This window comes from Euleptes europaea, chromosome 6, assembly GCF_029931775.1.
Source record: "Euleptes europaea isolate rEulEur1 chromosome 6, rEulEur1.hap1, whole genome shotgun sequence".
NCBI lineage: Eukaryota > Metazoa > Chordata > Lepidosauria > Squamata > Sphaerodactylidae > Euleptes > Euleptes europaea.
In genome coordinates, this window is record NC_079317.1 from 87260766 (window position 1) to 87285366 (window position 24601).

Sequence of the window (24601 nt, forward strand, 5' to 3'; positions counted from 1 at the left end):
ATGAAGGCGCACGGGGGGGGCTCTTTAAACAGATCTGCGCCTTCCAGCTGGAAGGCACAGATCTGTTTAAAGGGCCCCCCGTGCGCCTTCCTGGAAGCCCCGTGAAGGCGTGGGGGGGCAGAGGGGTTGTCAAGCCCCTCTGCACTGTCTGCGCAGGCAGCGCAGAGGGGTTTAAAGACCCCCTCCTCTTCCTGGGAATCCCGGGAAGGCGGGCAGTGGGTTGTCAAGCCCCTCTGCGCTGTCTGCGCAGGCAGTGCAGAGGGGTTTAAAGACCCCCCGCCCCTCTTTCCGGGAGTCCCGGGAAGGTGGGCGGATAGTTGTCAAGCCCCTCTGCGCTGTCTGCACAGGTAGCGCAGAGGGGTTTAAAGACCCCCCTCCTCTTCCCGGGAGTCCCAGGAAGGCGGGCAGTGGGTTGTCAAGCCCCTCTGCGCTGTCTGTGCAGGCAGCGCAGAAGAGTTTAAAGACCCCCCCTCCTCTTCCCGGGAGTCCTGGGAAGGCGGGTGGTGGGTTGTCAAGCCCCTCTGCGCTGTCTGCACAGGCAGCGCAGAGGGGTTTAAAGAACCCCTGCCCCTCTTCCCGGCAGTCCCGGGAAGGCGGGCGGTGGGTTGTCAAGCCCCTCTGTGCTGTATGCGCAGGCAGCGCAGAGGGGTTTAAAGACCCCCCGCCCCTCTTCCCGGGAGTCCCGGGAAGGCGGGCGGTGGGTTGTCCCCTGAAGGCACACGTGGGGAACCCCAAATCTGCCAAATTTATTCGCCGAACCCCCAAAGTCGGCAAATTCGGCTTCCCCGTTTCCCGCCTTTTTTGAGTTTGGTTCGGGACGAACCGAAAAACAGCCAAGTTGGGGGAAATTCGGCTGTTTTTCAGTTCGGGACGAACCAAATCGACAGCCCTAATTACAACTAATCACCAGATTACAGAAATCTGTTCCCTAGAAGAAATGTCAGCATTGGAGGGCAGACTGTGTGGAATCACATCTCTGCTGAGCTCCCTCCCAGCCATAAGCTCCACCCTCATGGGATTTTCCAGGCTGAAGTTGGCAACCCTATTATGTGAACAGTTTGCAAGAAAGAACTCTGTTTCAACTAACTTTAATTTCTTTGTGTTTCAGGTTGTAAAGGCTGTTATAAGTGACAAGGAGGTGTAGCTGTTCCACACCCCTCCTCTTCCTCCTAACTAGGGTTGCCAGGTCCTTCTTTGCCACTGGCAGGAGGTTTTTGGGGCAGAGCCTGAGGAGGGCAGGGTTTGGGAGGGTCTTCAATGCCATAGAGTCCAATTGCCAAAGCGGCCATTTTCTCCAGGTGAACTGATTTCTATTGGCTGGGGATTAGTTGTAATAGCATGAGATTGCCAGCTAGTACCTGGAGGTTGGCAACCCTACTCCTAACATCCAGAGTGGGGGTCCCCAATGCGGCGCCTGTGGGTGCTTTGTCACCTGCCAACACCTTTTCTGGCACCTGCCAAGTGTTTTTAGAAAGTGGATGAGGCCAGGTGGGGCTTTTACCCAGCAAGGATTCTGATTGGCCATTGAAGATACAATTGGCTGTGCAGATCTTCTTTAAGGTTGCTTTGGCAGCGCCTGCTACCAAAACACAAGGATCTTCACTGTGTAACTAAGTGTAAGCTCTGGAGGCCATTTTACGGCTGCCTCCATCTTCTGTGGCAGCTCTCTTGTGACAGCCATTTTGTGGCTGCGCCCACCATGCTGTGTCAGAATTCCAAAGGTGCTCAAAGGCTCAAAAGGTTTGGGGACCCCTGCTTTAGAGAAACACAATGAATGACATAATGCAATGACACTGTGTTGCTCTGCCTATGCTTCCCATCATGATGTCAAATGCTTACCCACCAATGGAGTTGTGTGAGCCCTGTCTGTGAACATATAGATGTTAATTTACAAAACTTTCTTTATCCTTATGCTTTTTAATGGTGTATCCCCCAAATGCACCACGTACCACAATATATACATAGTAGCTCAGTCTGCATTTACCTAAGGAGGTAAGGGCACGTGAAGAAGGATAGTTTGTATGTATATCTGCCTTGCCCTGTAGTGTATAATTTTCCAAGCATTTGTTTTAGCAGTGTTTTACTTTGTTTATATTCAGGAATACCAGGCAATGCTTCAGTAGAAGATGAAGACACCTCTAACAATCTAGGATGGATGACAATGGAACAATGCTACTAACATCATTATGCCATGTTTTCCTTCTTGTATCTATATCACTGCTGGTGTTTTCCTGTGATTAATTCAGCCTGAAGAAAATGCTTGCTGTTTTTGTCAGCAAGGGAAGCATTATTGTATGCTAAGTTATACCGAGCATTCTAGCAAGAATGAATGTGACAAAACACGCTTCAACTACATCTTTTTTTCTTGTAAGAAAAAATGCACTAGAGATTCACAATGCTTGTATTGAAGGCTCACTGGGAAAAAAAGCTGCCCCAAAAATCATTCATTGGAGATTCCCATGGCAAAATTCAACCTGGCTATGAGTTCCCTTTTTGGCTGGATAGCTCAGCGCTCATGTTAGAGGTTGGCATCATCAGATGGATGCCACATGTAGAGCCCACTGCCAATTTCTGGAGTTCCAAGGCCCTGCAGCTTCTCACTCTTGCTGTTATAGTAAACACACCCACACACTCTCTTCTGGCCCAGGGAATCTTGTTTGGAGATGCTGCTTAAATCTGCCCTCTCTGTCCCATAGCAGCTCAAATGAGGCAACCTTTTCTGGGCCTTTCTCCCCACTATCCTGATGGCAATGCTGATCATGGTGGCTAGCTGGTATCTCTCCTCTTTCCCAGCACTTCAGATGCTGTTGTGGCAGTTCCAAAGCATGTCCTGGGCACTCTGAGAAAGGTAGTACCCAGCGTGCCTGACATTAGATATCTGCCAGTGCCATCTGCCCAGTACGAAGACAGTGGGCAAGTAGGAGAAAACTTCCAAGTCGTTCTGTGCTCAGAAGAGAAGCTATCTGCTGACAGTATGGTAACTAGCTTGATTTTCCTAGGCCAAATTCCAAACTGGGCCAGAGGGTAAAGAGAGCCTGTTTATAGGCATGTATGGGGGAGTCCCATCTGAAAGACTGAAGCTGGCATTGGTATTTCTTCCCCATAAATTGGGAACACCAATCAAATTTTATATATCCAAATGAGCTTGAATCAAAGTAATGGGTCTCCTCTCATTCATCCTATATTTATTTGTGGCCTGTCAATAATTTATATGATCATCAAATTAAACCATCATCTTAAACTGTCCTAGATGAAAGCAACTGACTCTAGGCCTGATATGAATCGTGCTTTGGGAAGACAGTATTGAGCTTGGGCATCTACTTACTGTAGCGGATGTATCAATACAGTTTTGCCTAAAGTTGTTGCCAGAAAAGGTTCAGATTCAGATTTATTAATTAATACAGCATAAGCCAGTAAAAAACACATGTGTCATTTATACAAAAGGTAAACCATTTCAGCAGTTCAACCAAAAAACATTCCTAATTAAAATTCCCAAATAATTTATAATAGACTAAAATTGACCAAATTATGATTTAATCTAATTGCAATTGCCCAACACTAGGGGTTGAACTTTATATGCTATTGCACAAAATTTGGCTACTTGTTTTGCCATCTGGGCATTCTCTTCCCAGAGGAGACTCTTAATTCTCCTATCATCTGAGCTGGCTGCAATTTGGCTGAGCAGGGGAATGATTAGCTTACAAAAAGCTTCCTTGTAGAAGGAGCACCTGAGCAAAACATGCTCTATAGACTCCAATTCCCCCCACTTACAAGGGCACACCCATTCTGTTATTGGAAGCTTTTTAAATCTGCCTTGTAAAATCGCTGAAGGTAAGGCTGAGCATCTCGCTAGTGTGAAAGCTCTCCTTTGCTCGTTCAGCTCTATGAATGATAGATATTCCGCTGGTGCTTAAATATATCTATTTCTGACAGGAGCCAAAAAAGCTGGAGAATCCGTAAGCTCCTTCTGACATTCCGTATCAAAAAGCCTTTGTCTAATTGTGTATCTTGCTTAATCTCTATTTAGTTCCAAGAGGGAGTGGGGGGAGAAGCCAAGGCCTTTAATTCTCCGTTCGGTCTGCTTCCACCACCTGGAAGCCAGAAAAGGTTCATGAAATTGACAAAAACTACTGTGGATGTACTCTGAATGGGCAATTCTCTTGCAGGAGCAGGATATCAGTCGATGGGAAAATATGAATACTTCCATAAATAGGATCCATTTCTTATACTGTAATTTTTTTTATTCCATACAAGTTAATCTTTCCCCACCCCCACTAAACCTAACTAAGTGCATGCCCTTGATCTTGTAGATCTTGTTCCAGATCCCTTTTCAACAATTTCATAAAGAACATCCTTCACAACGTCATCTCCACATATGAGCACGGAGCCATCCGGTTTCAATACAGGCACAATGGGTGCTGCCCATTCTGAAAACTTTACTGGTTCAATAATACCTGCTTTTACTCACCTTGCCAATTACATTACAACCTTCTGTCTCATTGTAAAAGGAACAGATCTGTTCTATATGCAGTTACAGACCCTCTGGTACCTCCCTCTCATGGGATTTGGTCTTACACAGGAAAAAAAAAAGATGGGGCCGCACCTAAACAAAACAAAAGTGAAGAAACAATCGGTGCAAGGCAAATAATATTTTAATAAATTCTGTAACCCCAACACGTTTCACAATTGTGCCACAACTGCTTTATTGCTTGCAGGGGTGCTGAAGTAGAAAAGATCCCCCTGAAGAAGCTGACGTGAAACCTGTTGAGGTTACAGAACTTATTAAAATATTACTCCCCTTGCACTAATTGTTTCTTCACTTTGGTTCTTACACAGTCGACCACATATCCCTATCTTTGTCATTAGGAGCTGCGCATTGCCAACAGACATCTAATATTTCTGCATTACATTTACAATCTTTACTAAAGTACCTTAAAATGTTAAGTGAACGTGTGTTTGGTGCCTGTCTGCTTAGCTACATACCGTCAAACATTATGATCTTTGTATATCTGGATTGTGCTCTGTGAATGGAAGTCTGCGATCATCCAGCCCATTACATTTTAAAAGAGTTACCTCCTGGATAGAGTATTTTTCGGTTTGGCAAAGCTTTTCTTCCAGTTTTGGATCTGCAGGACCAGCTCAGATTAGGCCAAAAAAAATGTTACTTCAGCAAAAACTACCTTCTATCCTTTGATCTTTTTTTGGAAGGAGAATAAATCCAGTATATTGTTCTATACCAATTCTGAAAGTATATGTTAGGAATAGTTTAATAAGCACTTTAAGACTCAGAGGTTTTAACTAGGTTATTTGTATCTTATTGTTTAAAGGTTGTATTTTAATCATTGAATATAGTATTTAAATATCCATGTCAATAAAGGTTTGATTCGATTTGATTTGAATATTTTAATAACTTTTTGTTGTAGCTATTGATTAGAACTTGATTTTTATTTATTTTTTTAGTGTTTTTTTTTAAATAGCATCTGCAAACAGTTTCCTGGATTTTATATAGGCCTCTTACGTGTTTAAATAATTAAATATGCAGATTTTTTTATATTTTAAAGAACCAGGTTTTTTAAAGCAGAAACATAATACTCATTCAATCACACATAGAAGCATAAAGAAACAGGCCTCTTTATTATATATAGAACAGAAAAATCAGCCCAAACCAACAATGCTCAAATGTTTATGTCTGAGACTTCTGAAATGGGACTATAATCAGTGTTCTGGTGGTTTACTCTTATCTCTGCCCTTTTTTATGGATAGCCAAAAAGCAAATAGTCAAAAATACTTTCAGAACTGTATGCCAGGTTATTTTCAATGGCTAGTATCACATTTTCAAGAAGTTTGGAGATAAAGTAAAATGCTGAACTTAATCAGGGGTTCTTTTTATTTATGATGAAAACAGCATGAAATATTTTTAACTTTGTAAAATTACAACTCTTAAAATAAACTTTGAACAACTAACAGTGCAATCCTATGCTCAGTTACTCCAGTCTAAGCTCATTGAAATGAATGGGCTCAGAGTAGAGTAACTCTCCTTAGGGATTGTACTGTAAGTGGTTTTTATTCAATACTTGCATAAGATAAGTTGTTCAAAATTTATGTTCCACTTACACTGAATGCTATTGCATGATTGTGACTACAAGTCTTACCATGCAGTCCTGAAGGGGGGGCGAGCCACATATGAGCTGGTGTGACCCCACGCCGGCATCCATGCCACTTTTTGCCATAAGTGGCACCTATGTCAGCACAGTGGCATAGTCCTGGCAAAACTCCCCACTCCGTCATTCGGGGGGCGTTCCTGAGGGTGGAGCTGCCTTAGGCGGTTTCCAAGCCCCTTTCGGCCCAGGAATGCCCCTCTACACTGCCTTTTAAACTTTTATTTTCCGGCCAGAAAGCCTCTCAAGAAGCAGTTCAGTAGCGCCATTCATGGCGGGCGCCTATCCACCTCTCCCTTTCAGGAATGGGCTGCCTTGTTCTCAGAAGATATTAAAAATGTTGACCATATCCATCGCATCATCAACTTCTAAAATTCTTTACACACAGCTTTCTAACGTTAGAAACAGCATCTCAACTTCCTACCAGTACCAGGCGCATGGTCTGAGAGAAAACCAACCAATGTGGAAGCGCTACCCTCTCCATTATTTTTTCTGTGTAATTATCCAACCATTTCTGGCTAGGCTATTGAACAGTTGTTTGCAGAAGTCCTCTAAGGTGGTTAATAGAATGAAAATAACTACATGATTAAAATTTGACTGTAAATACAGTAATAGGAAATGGACACCGCTGCTTCATTAAATACCCTGGATAAAATGACTGCTTAGAAGGGTGGATTCTATGACATCATACCCTGCTAAGGTCCCTCCCTTTCCCAGGCTCCACCCTCAAAATCTCCAGGAATTTCCCAATCCAGAGATGTGTTCTGTTGCACATATTCATCAAAGTATCCAGTGAGACTATTTAGCTAGATGAACCCAACATTTTGTTTAAAGAACCTGAGTTGCAAAATAAATTTAAAAATTGCAAGATAGTGACAGGAAGCAGAGAAGGGGCAGGGGCCTAACCTAGTAACCCCTTCCAACTAGTTTTTATCCCCCTCTCTGGCACAACAAACAAATATTCAAAAATCCAGCTGGGGGAAAAGTGACTGGGAAAAAGAGTTCTAGGAGGGAAGTAGTGGAAAAGTTAAGCACACTCCTCTCCTTCTGTCAAGCATCTAATTTGTTCCTAAGACCGTTTTTATTTTTCAAAATCTAGGTTCGTAATACAAAGGATACCTTCCATAAAAGCTACCGAGATGAGCCTGCTTCTTACAGTGCCTCCACAATGTTTTTAAAAGGAAACGCAAATGTAAACCTGTTTGCGGAAAGTCTCCATGACTACAACATCTCTCTTTAAAGAGACACTGAAAAAGTCAGAGGGTTCACCTTTCCGTAAGATGCTTCATTCTGTCTTTCTACATGATCAAGTTCTAATTGCGTCAAACACATTCGGCACAGCACTTCGGCGTGCGCGAGTGGTATTGTAATCATTTAGCTATTCAAAAGAAAATTTAATTCCCGATCAGGCCACCAAAAACAGTCTGGCCTATTGTTATACTCGGAGAAAGCTGATTTAGGGGGGGAAATATTCAGAGAAAACATGATAATTAAATGCATATGAAAGTGGCAAACCTTATTCCTCAGGACTGTGTCTGCATGCAAAAAGAGAAAGAAACTTCTGTGTCTTCGTATGCCTCACAGCAAACTTAAGACCAAGCCCCACACCCTGCTGCCGAACCATGTGCCTTCCTCTAGTTGCACAGAAATGTTAATAACAGGCTCAGTGTAAATATTGCTATAAAGCAACATATGTCTGTGACTCAAATAGAATTCTGCGCCCAGGAATATGAAAAGCTTTCACTTCTAATATAAAGGGGGCAGTATTACATCACTTGATGTTTCAAACTGCCGAAATATTTATGAAGGGAGCCAAGGCAAAATCAAAAGCTTGTGTGTTTTACAAAAATGTTATTAATACTTCTTGGGCTCTGTTACACCAAAAAAATAAACTACTGTTTTATTGTCAGAGCGATTGTTTTTGCTCACAGCATAAAGCCCAGTGTGACGTTCTGATGCTTCAAACTGCAGACAAAAATTTAAGAGAGAAGGGTAAAGGTGTTGCCATGTGCCATGCTATCAAAAGCTATCAAACCTAGGGGTGTAAACCTAAGCTTTTGAGGACCCAATGCTAGATGGTGACAGAAAGGAGAACAAACCTTATATAGCTGGTTGGGACAAGTGCTTAAAGCATATTATAAAGATTCAAGGACTTTGGCATACCTAATACTCCCTACCCCCAAACTGAAAGCCCCAATACTACATCACAGCTTCCCTTGGTTTGTTGTTTAGGATGGGGGCTATTCAAAAAGACAATTAAGCTTCCTTTTTGGCAGACAGAACTAATTGTGCAGTTCTCTGGAGCCTGGCCTACATGATCAACGTCTAAAAAATGGGAATGTAAGCCAGACTCACATGCCACTTAATTAACAGTAAGGCACTTTATTTGACTTTATTTTTCCAACGAAGTGAAAAATCCAAGTTGTTTCAATTTGGAATTCTATAATAAGCTGTCGGGTTCTCCACAAGTTCCCTCCTTTCTTAAATTAGCATTTAATAGAGGACTTCAAGCAACATATTTAGGTGAAAAGTGTGTCTGGATTTATCAGGCATCATAATGCGCAACTTGGAGTGCAGCAATGTGACACTCTTGAAGTGACTGAGGAAAGCTAGCTGGATTTATTTTGTAGGCTTATTTAAAAAAATTATATCCTCCTTTTCTCCCCAACAGAGACCCAAAGCAGCTTATCATGTTGCTCTCCACCTCTACCTTGCCCTCACAACCACCTTTTGAAGAAGGTTAGGCTGTAAGTGTGAGATGAGCCCATGGTCACTTGGCAAGCATCTATAGAAGAGCAGGGATTCAAACCTAGGTGTCCAAGCCAGGTCCTAGTCTTACATTCTAACTATGCCACACCAGCTCTCATAACTGATGGCTGTGGTTAACTACAGGGGCCCTGCTGGTTCTGAAGCCATCCCTACCCAGAGTATGCAGACCAGCAGGACCTATAGTAGAAGTACCCTGCAATAAGGATCTGCTGTAACAAGAAGAAGAAGCCAGATTTGAAATCTGGTTGCATGTTGTTGGTATCAGAAATACAACTAATTATATCAGGAAATGTTAGTTTCAATGAGATATATTCCAAGTGTAATTCTCACCCCTATCCACCACCTAGGGTACCCTACACACACCTTAAAGGGAATGAAATTGACAGGGACTGTGCAAGGGGCACCCAAAGTATCCCACCCTTCAAATTTCAGATAGTACAAATAATTGAAACTCTGACTTGTAGAGCTATCATAAGAGCCTCGTGGCGCAGAGTGGTAAGCTGCAGTACTGCAGTCCAAACTCTGCTCATGACCTGAGTTCAATCCCAAAGGAAGTTGGTTTCAGGTAGCCAGCTCAAGGTTGACTCAGCCTTCCATCCTTCTGAGGTCGGTAAAATGAGTACCCAGCTTGCTGGGGGTAAAAGGAAGATGACTGGGGAAGGCACTGGTAAACCACCCCGTAAACAAAGTCTACCTAGAATACGTTGGGATGTGACATCACCCCATGGGTCAGGAATGACCTGGTGCTTGCACAGGGGACCTTTACTTTTACCTTTAGAGCTATCATAGTAAGTATGAGCTAGAACGTAAGAGATCTATTCCTCCCCAAGTGGCAGGTGGGACAGTTTTATTTTTCTTTCAAATATTCCTCAATAAAATTGGCAATGAAACACAACTTTCCCTGGCAGGTTGACTATTTCCACTGATCCGCCCTAGCTATGTACCACTGCTTTAAAAGGCTGAGTCATTCTATTTCACATTCTCAATTAAAACAGGAAACAGTACACCTCACTGACCTGGATAATACCCACAAGAAGTGAGAGTGCCCAAGAATATGTTCCAAAAACATCTGCAACACGTTGCAATATTCTCTCTCTCTCTCTCTCTCTCTGTGTGTGTGTGTGTGTGTGGGGGGGGTGTCCTTAGGAAACAAGACTATATAGTTTCAGTCCATGAAGCTAAGAAGTTCTCACTGAGCAGGATGACGAGCCAGCAATCAGGTTGCCTGAGTAACATATGAGTCAGGATTCTACAATGACAAATAAACCATTACACCCTCCATTGTTACACTAGAGTGGACAGGGAGAAGATTTTCTCCCTCTCTCATAATACTAGAACGCAGGGTCATCTGCTGAAGCTGGAAGGGGAGAGATTCAAAACAGATAAAAGAAAGTATTTCTTCACACAACACATCATTAAATTGTGGAACTCCCTGCCCCAGGATGTGGTGATGCCTGCCAACTTGAAAGGCTTTAAGAGGGGAGTGGACATGTTCATGGAGGAGAGGGCTACTCATAGCTACTAGTCAAAATGGATACTAGTCATGATGCACACCTATTCTCTCCAGGATCAGAGGAGCATGCCGAATATATTAGGTGCTGTGGAACACAGGAGGGATAATGCTGCTGCAGTCGTCTTGTTTGTAGGCTTCCTGGAGGCGCCTGGTTGGCCACTGTGTGAACAGACTGCTGGACTTGATGGACCTTGGTCTGATCCAGCATGGCCTTTCTTATGTTCTTACTATCTATATCTTAGTTGTACCACACATAAAAAAGATACCGATCACTACTCCAGTACTATGAAACATCTACTTAATGTAAGGATCTGTACAGAAAATGCATTAATCTATGAAGTAACAACCTGATAAAACGTCCGGGAAAGTATTCAGAGAACATGGCCTGTTTCACAAACAGTAAAACTTCATCAGTACACCCTGCAAAACTTTCCCAGGTAAGCCTCCACAAGCATGATCAATAGCCACATATGAATGATGTAGTCTAAAATGCGGTTATACCCAATTACATAAATAATCCATACATTTAATAGCCCCTAAATACGCTGCAGAACTGCAGACCTTGTCTCCTCTAAGGGGTCATTATGGCCTATCAAGTCAAATCCATTTGACCGATAGACTGTAATAACTCCACTGGCAAAATACATATTTTTTAAATCCCCCAGCTACATTTTACATATAAACCACTATGGCTTATGTTAGGATTTTATGCTAGGATTTAAACTACTTGCAATAGAGGAACATTTGAAGGCATACCTAGCAGCAGATTTTAGGACTTGCTTTTAAATCTAATGACCACCTGCACTTAGCTCCAAAGAGAATATACTAAGGAATACGCTGCACTCTTCAAAAACTAACAAAACCTTATGTCTAGTCCTTGCTTCCAATATGCAGTGCACTGTCAGAGCTACAAAACAAGAGAAAAATATACTAAGTAAAAACTGTAAGGTAGTTTCTGGCATTTTAAGCTGATTCTCATGGTGTATGTGTGCATATGTATGTATGTATGATGCTTCTGAAATGCTCTTATCTGAATTTCTCCCTGGATGTTGGCATTACTATTCCATGTTTATAACCCGATTGTGTAGTTTGCTGCAGTCTTGTTCCTTTATATATCCCCCCTTTATATTATCTATACACATGTGCACATTGATTAAACACTGCATGTGATTACATAGTGGTATCAAGATTCTTCTTGCTTGATATTTTACCAGTGCACAGAAAACACAGAATCACATGTGCACATCAATAATATCACACAAAAAGGATCCTGATGTGATCAAAAATATGATAACATCAAGATTGCTCTTATTGCAGTGTTTTATGAACTTCTGAACATTGCATTTCACCATTCAAAACTTGCTTAAGGTATTTCCAGCTTGTCCAGCTACTCAGCTCATGCTACAAAGTACCAGAAAAGCTGAAAAAGTTGAAAAGCTTTACTGAAGACAAAGGACATGCTCCATTCTTCCTGAGGTAGAGAACAGACTTTCTCTAACATTTACCCACCTTGGGTCCTGAGATGCTCAGGAAAATAGTGGGCATGTACATATTTTAAATACATCAATATAAATAAGTGCATACACTGGATGTGTAGACTCAGGACCATTCAGGTCCATAACAAGGTAATCCTCCAGATGGCGGCAGCTCTAGCCTAGCATAGAGGATCCAGAGGTGCCGAGCATTTTGTATAATAGATCTTCTTTCAACATAGACCCCCCCCCAAATGAAGCCCATGCTCAGTCCGTCTGAAATTCAATAGTGAGGCAAGCAGAAGGAAATTGTTTGAAATAGCTTGAATTGGTAAGCTATTAGTTGAAATAGTTAGCCGTTTTTAGAACCAAACCTAGTTATTTGACTGCACATTTTCAGAATCTCTTTCTGCAGAGGTGCTGAATATTGGGCGAGGAAAAACAAAACATTTTCAAAAAGCTTATTCGAAATGTTAAGTCCGATCCTCAAAGTAATGGTATGTAGCATATGTTGCACTGATAATTTATGGCCCAATTATCACTGTCCATGCTGACTTTGAATCAGTCTGCCCATGATTTACCAGTCTGATCAAGATTCCACTAATGCAAGTGCCGTTATTTATACTCTTCAAGACTACAGGTGTCTATGTAGCTCTTAAACCAAAAGCAGCAACTTATGTTTTTCCGTACTTTTTGGAAGGACAGATTTATATAGAAGGCAATAAAAGCACCAAGTCTAATCAGGGTCAGTTTGCAACTTGAAGTCTGGATTCCCAGGATTCTGGGCTTTTCCGCATGGGGTTGTTTTGTTTTTGTTTAGTCACTTCTGGCCCTGTGCTGTTTTGGCTTATCCCCTGATTTCTGCATGCATTTTTGTGCCTTTTTTTTTCACCTCAGGTTTTAAATCCCCCCCGGGGGGGGGGGGGTTCCCGTTCTTTTGAGACCACTTTTACCCCAATGTTTTTCTGGAAGCCGATTCTGAGTCGCTTTTTCCCTCATGCAAAATGTTTCTGTTTTCTTTGTCCTACTCACTCCCACCAATCTCCATCTCCCTTTTCAATGATTGGACTGTCGTGGTCAAACCTCTCTCTCTCTTCCACTCCACCCTGAAAATGAGTGGTTTCATTTTCTTTTTTTAATCGGACTAAAATATCAATATATTGCTAGAACATTGTAACAATAGGTTTAGCAAATTCTCTGAATCCCCTGATTTCAGTTTTAAAAAGAGTGATTCTCTAGCCCTTTCCCTCACTTAGACATAAGGGAAAATGCATATCTCTACAGGACAAAGGACAAGAGACTTTTTTTTTTAAAGGAAAGCTGGAAATTCAGAGAACCTGTTAAGCCTATTATTACAATGCTCTAGTGATATATTGACATTTTAGTGCCTTTTTAAAAAAATGTGACGTGATGCGACACCACCAATTGTGACAGCACCCTCCCTTAAAAATCCAAACTATTAAAGGCATGTGCAAAAGAAAAAGAAAAAAACGACTCCACATCAGTGAAAATGCAGAGGGAGGGCAGAGATGCAGCAGAACCGTGCCCAAACCGATTCCACTGCTTGTGGACTGACTGCAAAGAAAATCAGGAGTAACAGCTCATTCCTAAGGAGAGTTACTCCAGTCTAAGTCCATTGAAATGAATGAGCTTAGACTGGAGTAACTCTCCTTAGGAATGCAGTGTAAGTCAAGTATGCAGCAAAGCCCTCCATTAACCTTAAGCACCAGGTTGGCCTTCATAAGAACTTCCACATTAAACCTTCAGTTCTTTTGTAACAAAGATTTCTTTCACTGTGCTAATCTATATTAAATGAGTTTTAAAATGCTATAATTTAAACTAAAGCTTTTGCAAATAAATATTTATGAGGTTATTAATCTGTTTTGCAAGCCATGGTTAATCATCTTCAGGCAAGAAGGAAAGCAAATCCCTTTTATAGGCACAGACCCTTTCCCCCTTGTTGTTCTGAGAAATGTGAAAAGGTAATATACAAATCCAAATGAAAAGACATCTTGTCCTGTCTTTTGATTTGGTCATGAACTTGGCTGGAAAGAGAAAAAGTCAACAAAAGCAAAATACAAAAACCTATAAACTTTTCTTGTGTTGGAGACTGCCAGAGAAGTTTCCTCTTTAAACTTTCTTATGCTCCTGCAACGTTTGTGCCACTTAGGCCACTCTTTTCAAACCACAGAGTTTTGGCCAAATGCTAGAGCTTCACCAAAAACATGCTGAAAGCACTTTGGGTTGTGTCATCAACAGCCCATTCACAAGTGCGGGGAGGGGGGGAGGGTAGATCCTCGGCAGCCGGGAGTGGCGCAACTGCCCTGGAAAAAATAAAAGTATTTTACCAAAAAAGAAAAAAGGGGGGAAATGCCCCATTGCAAAGAGTGAGGCTGCGCCACCCAATAAGGTGGCACAGCCATGCCATAGCCCGATGGGGCGTTCCCAGGGTGAAAGGGGTTTAAGAAGCTGACTAGAATCAGGTCCGCCCACTGGAACACTCCATCACGCTGGCACTTGCTGCCTCTTCCGGGATTTCGCTTCCGGCGTGGCTGTGCTGCCGGGGGAGGCCGGAGCAGCTCTGCAGCTCCCAGGCACTGGCGTGCATGCCACCCAATATGGCATAAGTGCCTGTTATCCCAGGTGAAACAGGCACCTATGCTTGTGAGGGGTCATGTTGGCTCCTATGGAGCTTCGTCCCCCCCTTCAGGATTGCACGGTATGTCACTGGGGAGGTTACCCCCCCACACACACACACTGAGCCTACTGCCATTTCATATGAGAAGTTCATTCTTAGATCTTCAAAACTCATCCTGCAAATTAATGAGTTGGTACTAACAGAAACAACTCTTCCTGCTGCCGTATTTCAAGATTTACCATTCCTGCCTATCTTGGGCAATAGGTTCAGGACAGAAAAAAGAAAATACTTCTTTACTCAGTGAGTAATTAAACTGTGGGATTCACTGCCTGTGGCCATAGTGATGTCCGAGAGTGTAGATGGCTATAAACGGGGGGTTAAACAGATTCATGGAGGAGAGCTCCATCAATGACTACTAGCCATGGTGAGTTAAGGAAACCTCCACATACAGAGGCAGCAAACCTGTGAATACCACTGCTAGGAGGCAACATTGTTGAGCTTCTGTGCACTGTTTATTAGCCCTCCAGTGCAGCTGATAGGCTACTGTGTGAAACAGTATGCAGGACTAGATGGACTACTGTTCTGATCCAGCAGGACTCTTTGTATGTTCTGATGTTTTAGATTTCTTCAGATTGTTTCAGTGGGGGGAAAAAACCCTTGGACATTTCCACATTAGCATAACAGCTTTCACAGTGAACTAAAATGGGTAGATCTGAATACTGCCCTACTTTGCCACAATGCTATTATTGTATTTTTCAAATTAACCCAAATCCTTTACCCCATCACTGCCTAGTACACTATGCTAATAGATACACCACAGGATATATTTTTTAAATCATTTTGGGAAGCCTTAACTATCTTCTTCTTGAGATAAGTTACAAACCTGTCCTACGGTTTTTTTAAATAAAAAAATAATAATTTTACTTAACTGAGCCTCGGTGATGATTAAAAACAACAAGGAAGAATTTCTAGAATGAGTTTACAAGCAACTGGCCAGATAAATTGGAAATAAAAATGAGCAGCAGAAAAGAGAGAGAAGAAATATGCATTACCTTTTCAGTTCTGCAGTTGTTTAAACCCATGTTGTTCATGGAGGGAAGTTTTCCATCAATGCCATGTGGTTGGTGCTGCTGCTCCCTCTGGATCTGTTCTCTCATCTTCCGCGCCTCCTGAATGGCTTTCATTACTGTATCCTGGTCCCCAAATAGGGCAGGTGAGTTAAGACTAGAAAGGATGTCTACAAATAACAGGAAAAAACCCTTTATTACAGGCTATTTTGAAGTAGCTTGTAAAATGTTCTTCTTTTCAGGAGAGACTCCACTAAGTGAGTTTTAATAAAGGCACACGTTTTGTTTGTTTAGATTAGGTTTATCAGCCACATATTAATATTTTAATGTTTCTATAGTAACAGTCTGCTCTTATTTCATCATCTGCTTTGATCTTATGCTTGGAGGGAAGGTAGTGAATTGGCTATTTTTTCCTCACAACAGTCCTGTGAAGCTAACCCTACATCAGCTTGCCTGAGGCACTCCATTCAGCTATGAAGCTTTATCGTGTTACTTACCAAGCATTCCTGAGCCTGGAGGCCGATTCCTCTTAGCAGGTGGCATGACCTCACTGCCAGCGTAAGTGCATCTAATCAGCACAAGATGCACTTACGCTGGTGGCGAGGACAGTTCCGTCAGTGCCTGAGCGCTGCGGAGCTGTGCACCGCTCCTCCGCCGGCACAGTCTCCCTGTGGCACAGATCACAGCAGAGACTTACAGCACTAGCGTGGGAGGGCATTCCCGGGGCAGGCCAGGGGGAGGAGCCACCAGTAGGCAGCTTCCTGTCCTTTTTCACCCCATTACGCCGGCACTGAGAGCAGTGTTGCTGCGCCTGCTTTTTATAAATAAGTCACACTGCACTGTGGGCTTAATTCCAGGCAAGTGTTCACAGGATTGCACTATAAATCTGGTAGCCATGAGTCACTGAGATCTAGAGACTGCTTTAGGACTAAGAGAATTTGTTCCAGACCAAAGTTTCATGGACTGGAGCCCACTTTTCCAGGTGCTAAGGATGTGTTTCCTTTGCTACTCCTGCCTTCTCTCCACTTCTCAATTTCATGGGACTTAATACCAGCAAGTGCCTTTAGGAATGCAGCTTTGCATTGTTTGTTTATTTATTTACTTATTTGATTTTCACCCCACCCTTCTCAACCAATTTCAGGCTCAGGGCAACTAACAACCAATAAAATATACAGTTAAATAAATACTTATACAAATGCATAGGCTAGCATTTAAATTATTTACCAAACGTTAAAAATGTAAGACAGCATGCCTATAAAATTAGTACTAACAATAATGATGGGGAGAACAATCAGGGAGGGGTATAGAGAAGAGAGAAAGGGAGGAGGGAAGAAAAAAAGGGAGGGGGAAAAAGGGAAAGGAAAAGGGGAGGAGAAGGGGCAGGGACAGGGGCAGGGAGGCCAGCTAGAGTGGAACCTTCTCTGTCCTCAACCATAGGCCGGGCAGGAAGAATATGTGCATTTGTCAGAATTTATATTTCCTGCTAAGGCCTTCTGAATTGACTTCTTAGTACAACATATTCTTCATGCTGTTTCTTCTCTATGACTGATTTCTAACTGTGGGGAGGCATGAGTTTGTAGATTTAGACTCAGCTGGAATGCTATCGGTGGAAGAAGCAATAGAATTGTGGCATTTGTTCTGCAACATCCACATTGAAATTTAGTACTACATTATGGAAAATGTTTCCATCACATTTGTGGCAGTTATAACAAGGTTAGTTCAGGTGTTGATTCCAAAATAAACTATTAAAATATTGTCGAAGGCTTTCATGGTCAGAGTTTATCGGTTCTTGTAGGTTATCCGGGCTGTGTGACCGTGGTCTTGGTATTTTCTTTCCTGACGTTTCACCAGCAGCTGTGGCAGGCATCTTCAGAGGAGTTTCACCAGCAGCTGTGGCAGGCATCTTCAGAGGAGTCACACTGAAGGACAGTGTCTCGAGACACTGTCCTTCAGTGTTACTCCTCTGAAGATGCCTGCCACAGCTGCTGGTGAAACGTCGGGAAAGAAAATACCAAGACCACGGTCACACAGCCCGGATAACCTACAAGAACTGATTAAAGTATTACTTTACAATACTGATAGTGGCTTTGGGTATGGCAGTCTTGAATGGTATTGAATTATATTAATGAGAGTCAGAGGTGGGGAGTGGCACCCCTGTCTTTCTTAAGTTCTTCCAAGTTAATGTGCCTAAATATGTTCATATGATCCTTCAGTGCTCAGGGCTACTGAAAACTGGACTTGGCAAACTGGACTTGGCTCTTTAAGAGCCTGACAAATGCAACAGAAGATAAAAAAGGGTTTCTGCAGCTCCAGTTTCTACTGTCCACCCTACAACAGGCTTAAAGTGAAGAAAAATGATGGGAGTGACAGATAATTTGGGTAGGGGTTTACGTTCAGGTAAAGCTGAGCCAAAAAAAACCCAATTTTTTTTTTCGGGAGTGGGGATTTCTGGTTAAAAAAATGGTGGCAATAAAAGGGAGCTAAAAAAGCAGATCTCGAGTAATGAGGAATTTTTTGGCATTATTTGGGGGCCCTTCCCTCCGCTCCCCCCTTACCTACCTGCTGGTTGAAGTTCATGGACTTCAGAAAGGGCAGGAGGTGCAGAACTTACCACTGGGTTCTGCAGAGCCCAGCAGTCAGCTCTGCCTGACGTATTTTTCAAGTTTGGGTTTACTAAACCAAAAAAAAATTGATTATTTGAAAAAGCTGAATCGCTTATATTCGACGTTTTCGGCTTTCCAAAAATGTCCAGGTTTATTAAACTTGAACCTGAAAAATACCGGGAAAAAGGTGCACAGCCCTAGATTTGGGTACAAAAAGCCAACAGCTGCTTAACTTCCAGTCATTGCACTTATAAAGAAACATGGTTGGTTCTCCAGGTTGCAAAATGATTGTTCTGCTTTACTGTCTATATAAAAATGTGGGAACAGGACTTCATATATAGAAACATTTTCTGGTAAAAACAAAGGATAAAAATGCATAAGTATTTTTACATCGTTTATGTTCTTCTCTCTGATGGTCTAAGGTCAACCATGTATAATAAACTTCACAGAAATCATTGTTTTAAAAGACAGGACAAAATGATTGTTAGCAGATTTTTTTCTGGTGAAGCCAGAAATGTGATTTGGCAGAGAAGCAAAAGCCCAGGCAAAACTATGCCTGAACTGCGCCACTCCAGGCTGTTGTGAGATTACTGAACAAAGGACAGGAGCTGTCAAAGGGTGTGGGGCTGTTGTGTGGGGTAGGATGTGCTAAATCAGACACAAGGATCTCACGAAAATGATTGGGAAGCACACACCTTTAGAAATGAGTCCTCATATGGTACCACAATTTCCCTTTCAAAATCAGCAGTGGAAAGTAGACCACTTTCTACTTCCAGTTAGTACCTGCTGGCTGCTGGGATTCTTGCAAAAGATAACGGACTACGTGTCTGATCCATCAGTGCCCTTGTTACGTGTAATCAAGACAGAATGCTCAGGATTACTTCATGCAGTTTAGTTCATTGTTGAAACCCTTTAATTAACATACACTGGCAGATCATGGGGCTGCACTGGGGGAAAATCAGTTCGTCCAAACCACCCATATTTCTTTCTTTCTGAGTTTACCTAGAGAAGATCCTCTTCCCAGAGCTGCGCCAATGGGGCTGGGGAGTCCACTTTTATTGGCCACATTCACTGGGCTTGATTTACTAGTAGGGAAGAGGCTCTGTGTTGGTGACGTCGGGGATTTGACAGGTTCAGCTGTCTTGGGTCGGGCTGAAAGATTCAGTGGCTGTGCGGCATCATCCTAGAAAAGTTTAATGTAAATAATTATTAGGAAAAGACAAATGAAGCATATTATCACTTAGTAAGCCACAGCTATTTTACACCTCCCAGACAATGCCAGATTCCCCTGCAATAATAACAAAGGAAGCTAATTATCTACACTCCTTGAAGATTCCATAGAAGCAAAACCCTCATTAATTTCTCTATGTTGTGCCTCTGTTTACATTAACTATGTGGCTAGATCATTCTTTTTGACAAATTAAAATTTGAATTAGCTTGCATTACCGCTTAATTTCCTAATGTGTTTTCTGAGATCTAAATTAACCCAGAGCATTTACAAAGAATTATTTAAAATACTTTCTAGCAGCTCAGTGGTGTCGCTTTGCTGCGTCTACACAAAAACTTCTTAAAACTATGAAACAGATTTGTGTTTGCATACATGTGTATGAGGATAATGGTGGAGTTACAGGTGAAATTCAACAAAGAAAAACATATTAACCTAATCATGTGGAATAGTTTCCCCCTAGATATCCAAGTCCCTGTTGCCGCTGTGTGATTAGTTGCCTTGTGTGATTAGACTCCATAGAACTTTATTTCTGTGTTCCGACCAAAGATTTGGAAGAAATAAATTGATTGAAATAGCAGTACATTTTATGGCACATTGCTGAGTTGGATTAACCTTTATAGTCGGATTCTATGACAGTGGCAGGCACCTGGGTTAGTGAAGCTGAAATCGCACTACTATACGTGAACACATGGAGCTGCCTTATACTGAGTTAGACCCTTGGTCCATCAAGTCAGTATTGTCTACTCAGACAGGCAGCGGCTCTCCAGGGTCTCAGGCAGAGGTCTTTCCATCACCTCCTTGCCTAGTCCCTTTAACAGGAGATGCAGGGGATTGGACCTGGGACCTTCTGCATGCCAAGCAGAGGCTCTACCACTGAGCCACAGCCCCTCCCTCCTAAAGAGTGACTTCTACCAAAGTTAAAACAGCTTGACAGTGCAGCTCTGCACTGCTGGTCATATCAACACTCCAGGATTTCTTATCAGAATCTGACAGTGCAGTTCTGCTCTGAGGAGCGATGGCTGCACAAGGAGACCCTCCCCAACAAAACTTGCACGTCTTTTGCCGTACCCAGCAAGGGCTTGGCAGAGCAGCTTGATCAGCAATGGCGGCAGCTGCCACTGCACCCATACAGGAGCATTTGATCCCCTACATAGGTAGAGAGATTTTTCTGCCAGTATCTTCAGATCTACAAAGCACAGAACTGGATCATTGTTATCTTGTTATATAGGTAAGATATAGGGATGCCAGCTCCGGGTTGGGAAATACCTGGAGATTTTTGGGGCAGGGCCTGAGGAGGGTGGAGATTGGGAAGGGAGGGACTTCAATGCCATAGAGTCCAATTGCCAAAGTGGCCATTTTCTCCAGGTGAACTGATCTCTATCAGCTGGAGATCAGTTGTAATAGCGGGAGATCTCCAGCTAGTACCTGGATGTTGGCAACCGTAGTAAGATAGGCTAGTCTTAAGGACCCTAGCTCTCATAAGCAGCCGGTTAATTTTTCCCCCCGTATCTGTGTATTATATGAAAAAAAGAAAAGAAAATGCATTGCATACAGGATAAGAATATTTGTACAGTTTTGTTTAAAACAGTCCATTATTCTTATGTTATGCATCATACTTATTCTAATATACTACTAGTGGGATTAGAGATAAATAATATTATTTACAATTTTTTTAAAAAAAACTTATCTGTCTTTAACTTATAACATACATACAAGTTTGACAAGCAAAAAACCCTATGTAAATTCATATTCCGGTAATTTTAAGTGACATTTGCTTACTTTGTGCAACATTTTGTGTCAGTGGAAAGGGAGAACAGGGCTAGAAAACTCACTGAGCAAACTCTGAGCATGTCTAATCATAAGAAGCATCAAACTTTTGGAAAGAAGGAATCTAAGAAATTTGTTCTTTTGATCTACTGGCTCCCCTTTACAACGAAACCTTGCCTTGTTCATTTGAAAGATTGTACCCTGTGTTGAACTTGTTAGCAATCAGCCAGGCATAGCATTTTTGGAATAGCAGAATACTGATTTTCTATAATTAAAAGTAAAAAAGCCTGGTAACATGGAGCTCTCATTTAAAATATGCCCAAAGCTGAGATATGCTGGATATAAGGGTGCGTCATCTATATTTTAGCAGACAGCACTGAACACTTCAAAGGTTTGAAATATATGAAAGAATACAATAATGCACTCCATTATCTTATCATTGCCATTCTCCTTGCTGTCAAGTCAAGATTCTACATGGTATATCTTGTCATATATAATATATTATATAGGCCAATGCAACAAATAAGTAGCTATTTATAACTTCACACTCCCTCTACACATTAGTGCTATTAAATTGCCATAGAGGTATTGCCCCATTTTCTGTAGAAGTTGCTGAAAATGTAGCCTCTTGAATGTCAGTCCCAGGCAGGGAACAGCAATGCTTTTGAGGAAATGATGCTGGCTTTCAAAGAATTCCTTGGGTACATCCACACAGCTGTTGCGTTGGGGATTAAGCTGTGTCATCCCATCCCATCTGATCCCACAGTCCCTACATGCAAAGGTCTCTTGTTCATGTTCCCCTAGTCCACATAGTTGAAGGAGGGTGGTGGTGGGATCAGCGTGAGCTGTGCAGCTTGCCAAGCTAAGTGTGGATTGCCAAAGGCCAGATGGAAAGGTGAATCTGCCTTTTTCTTGGCCACCTCCCACACTCATAGTTATGCATTGTGGCATCTAACCAAGAGCGTGAGATGCTTGTGTAAAAGTGTTATCCAGGAACATGTGATGTCTACTATGCTGTCTCAAACAACTGTCTAGATTAGCATACTTTATTTTAAAACAGGAATAGTCTAGCTGATTTTGATGAGGTTACTAGTTGGAGAACTGGAGTTGACTCTAGTTCTTTCAGTTCTTTTCCCGACTGAACATTTTTAATATGTAATGACCTTGTATAACTTATAGCACATTACCCAAAAGCAGTGGTTGCAACATAGGATTATAGAAATTAAGGGTTAAAAGAAACATGAAGCTCTGAAAGAGGATACTACTTGTCAGCACTATGCACAGATAGATGTGATAGTACCGAAAGGCTGACAAGTTTTTTTCTATGCCTGATGAATGTGTAACTCAAAAAAAAAAGGGGGGGATTCCATTTCTTGTTAAATTGTTACTGGTTGGGGTTGAACAGGTAGTGCATTTCCCATCTACTATATTTCCTACTTGAACATAAATACAGATGATATAGACAATATTTCACTATATGAAAAATTATATTGGTATCTCCATAAGTCCTCAGAATGGTGGGATCTAAAAAAGCAAACATATTCCAGCTGCCTACGCAACACTAGAAAGGAGAAGGTGTGATTGTTGCATGCTGCTGCCAATTTCCACCCTGACCCCTCCTAGTTCTAAGCAAGTGACAATTAAGCATGCATGAGCTTTTGACAATACATCAAAACCAAATAGGAGCAAGCCAAATACCAGCAACACTGTGACATCAACAAGGGTCCAATCAATCTGCACTCATGGCATATATATTTTTCTCCCAATCAATCGGCAGCGATGGTCTTTTTTTCCCCTCCAGGCACCCTCCTTTTTATCTGAGGCTTCTATCGATTCAATGATCAATGTGTTAAATAAGTAGAAGGGGTGTGGTTTTCCTTGCCATCTTGCACACTTAAAGCCAATTCCTAAAAGAAACATTTTGGATGGGCTACCAATGCAATATTAGGAAGATTTATGCAATCATGATAGTGTTACAATCACATGTCCTGGATATCCTGCCCAGGTTATGCTAAACATAGGACCTCACAGAGCAGCTGTACCCCTGGCTCACGCAACTCGTCAGTCACAGGGATTTTTTATGCTGTCCTTGCTTGGTAATGAATCTTGCAATTCCATATGTGCTTTGCATTTCAGCTTTTAATGCACGTTCTCTTGCAACCAACAATGTAATGCTGAATGACTGGAACTAATAAAAAGCTTGTTTTAATAATTGGAATTGATAGAAGGTGAAAAGCTAGTTTACACGACCAGCTTTTCTCTGATAATAATTTGCCTAGTCAAATCCACCTCTGATATATTTAGATGTTCAAGGAGGAAATTAGATATTACAGTAGGCTGGAAAGATCAGGGGCTGTTGACTAGCCATTCCTGGTAAGTGGTCACAGAAACAACAGCAGGGTTATTATCCGGTGGCTGCAGTTCACTGCTGTGGATAAATGCAGGGATCCATAAAATAGTTTATTATCTGAAATATGCTGGATTTGCTGAACAGGGCAGACAGAGATTATCTCAGTTCTGACAGTATAAACAAGTCGTATCTAGAATTAGCTACCTCAAAGTAGCAAAGAAAGCAAAGGCCTTGCATCATCCTAGGTGACAAACCTTGCTTCTTATCACCTGAATATGTAAACAAATGCTAGAACAGAATGAATCAAGAGGTTATTGTATATCAGAGGGAGTTTATGTGGAGGTAATCCAAAAGAAGTACCTTAATTTGAGTTATAGGACTGGTCCCTCTCTTTTCATTTTTCATCCCGGTAGGTGAAAGTGCCCCTGTTGTGTTTGGTGGCTGAGGGGTAGAGGGCATTTTGGCTCCAGGTGAAACCTGCATGCTGGCCAACTGAGCTGCATAGAGTTGCTGCAAAAACAAGATAAGTTCATCAGAGAGAAGTTCATCCAAAGTGGCAGTTGAAATACTGTAGTTACCTGGTGGTAAGAGACCATTCTTGTTGCTAGCAGGTGGAGTTCAAGAGATCATGCAGTTAAAGAGACATGACTCATAGCTTGGTGGCCACCAAAGCAATTTAAGGAAGATACTGGAGAATTATCTGGATCTCATACAATAAGCCAAGGAATTACCAAATAGGTCTGGCAAGCCTAATTATTACAGAACATCTCTTACAACCCCATCAAATATATAAACATTGGCTTGCAAGTATCTGCCAGATATCACACTAAATCACAATAACTTTCACTGGTCATCCTTTACTAACACTTTATTTAATTATTTCATCTACAAAGCTTGTATGGTGCCTTTCTGCCCTTATTGGGGCCACAAAGGTGGCTAACCATTTTAAAAAATGGATAATAATACCACATTTTAAAAACATTAAAATCAACTCCAAAACACGTATAATTAAAACAATTAAAACACAGAGTAAAAA

At 41.9% G+C, this 24601-nt stretch overlaps 1 protein-coding gene across 10 annotated transcripts in view; it reads right to left on the minus strand.

Annotated features, from left to right (window-relative positions):
- SOX6 (SRY-box transcription factor 6) overlaps positions 1 to 24601 on the minus strand; it is a 539429-nt gene that overhangs the window by 50800 nt on the left and 464028 nt on the right. For 8 of the 10 annotated variants that reach the window (XM_056851453.1, XM_056851454.1, XM_056851452.1 and 5 more), the window contains 3 exons: positions 23926 to 24075; positions 19223 to 19403; positions 15603 to 15787 (listed from right to left, as the gene is read on the minus strand). In XM_056851453.1, coding sequence (XP_056707431.1) covers positions 15603 to 15787; positions 19223 to 19403; positions 23926 to 24075 — 516 coding nt within the window. The remainder of the gene's footprint in view (positions 1 to 15602; positions 15788 to 19222; positions 19404 to 23925; positions 24076 to 24601) is intronic. The other 2 variants (XM_056851456.1, XM_056851455.1) reach the window with 1 other exon arrangement.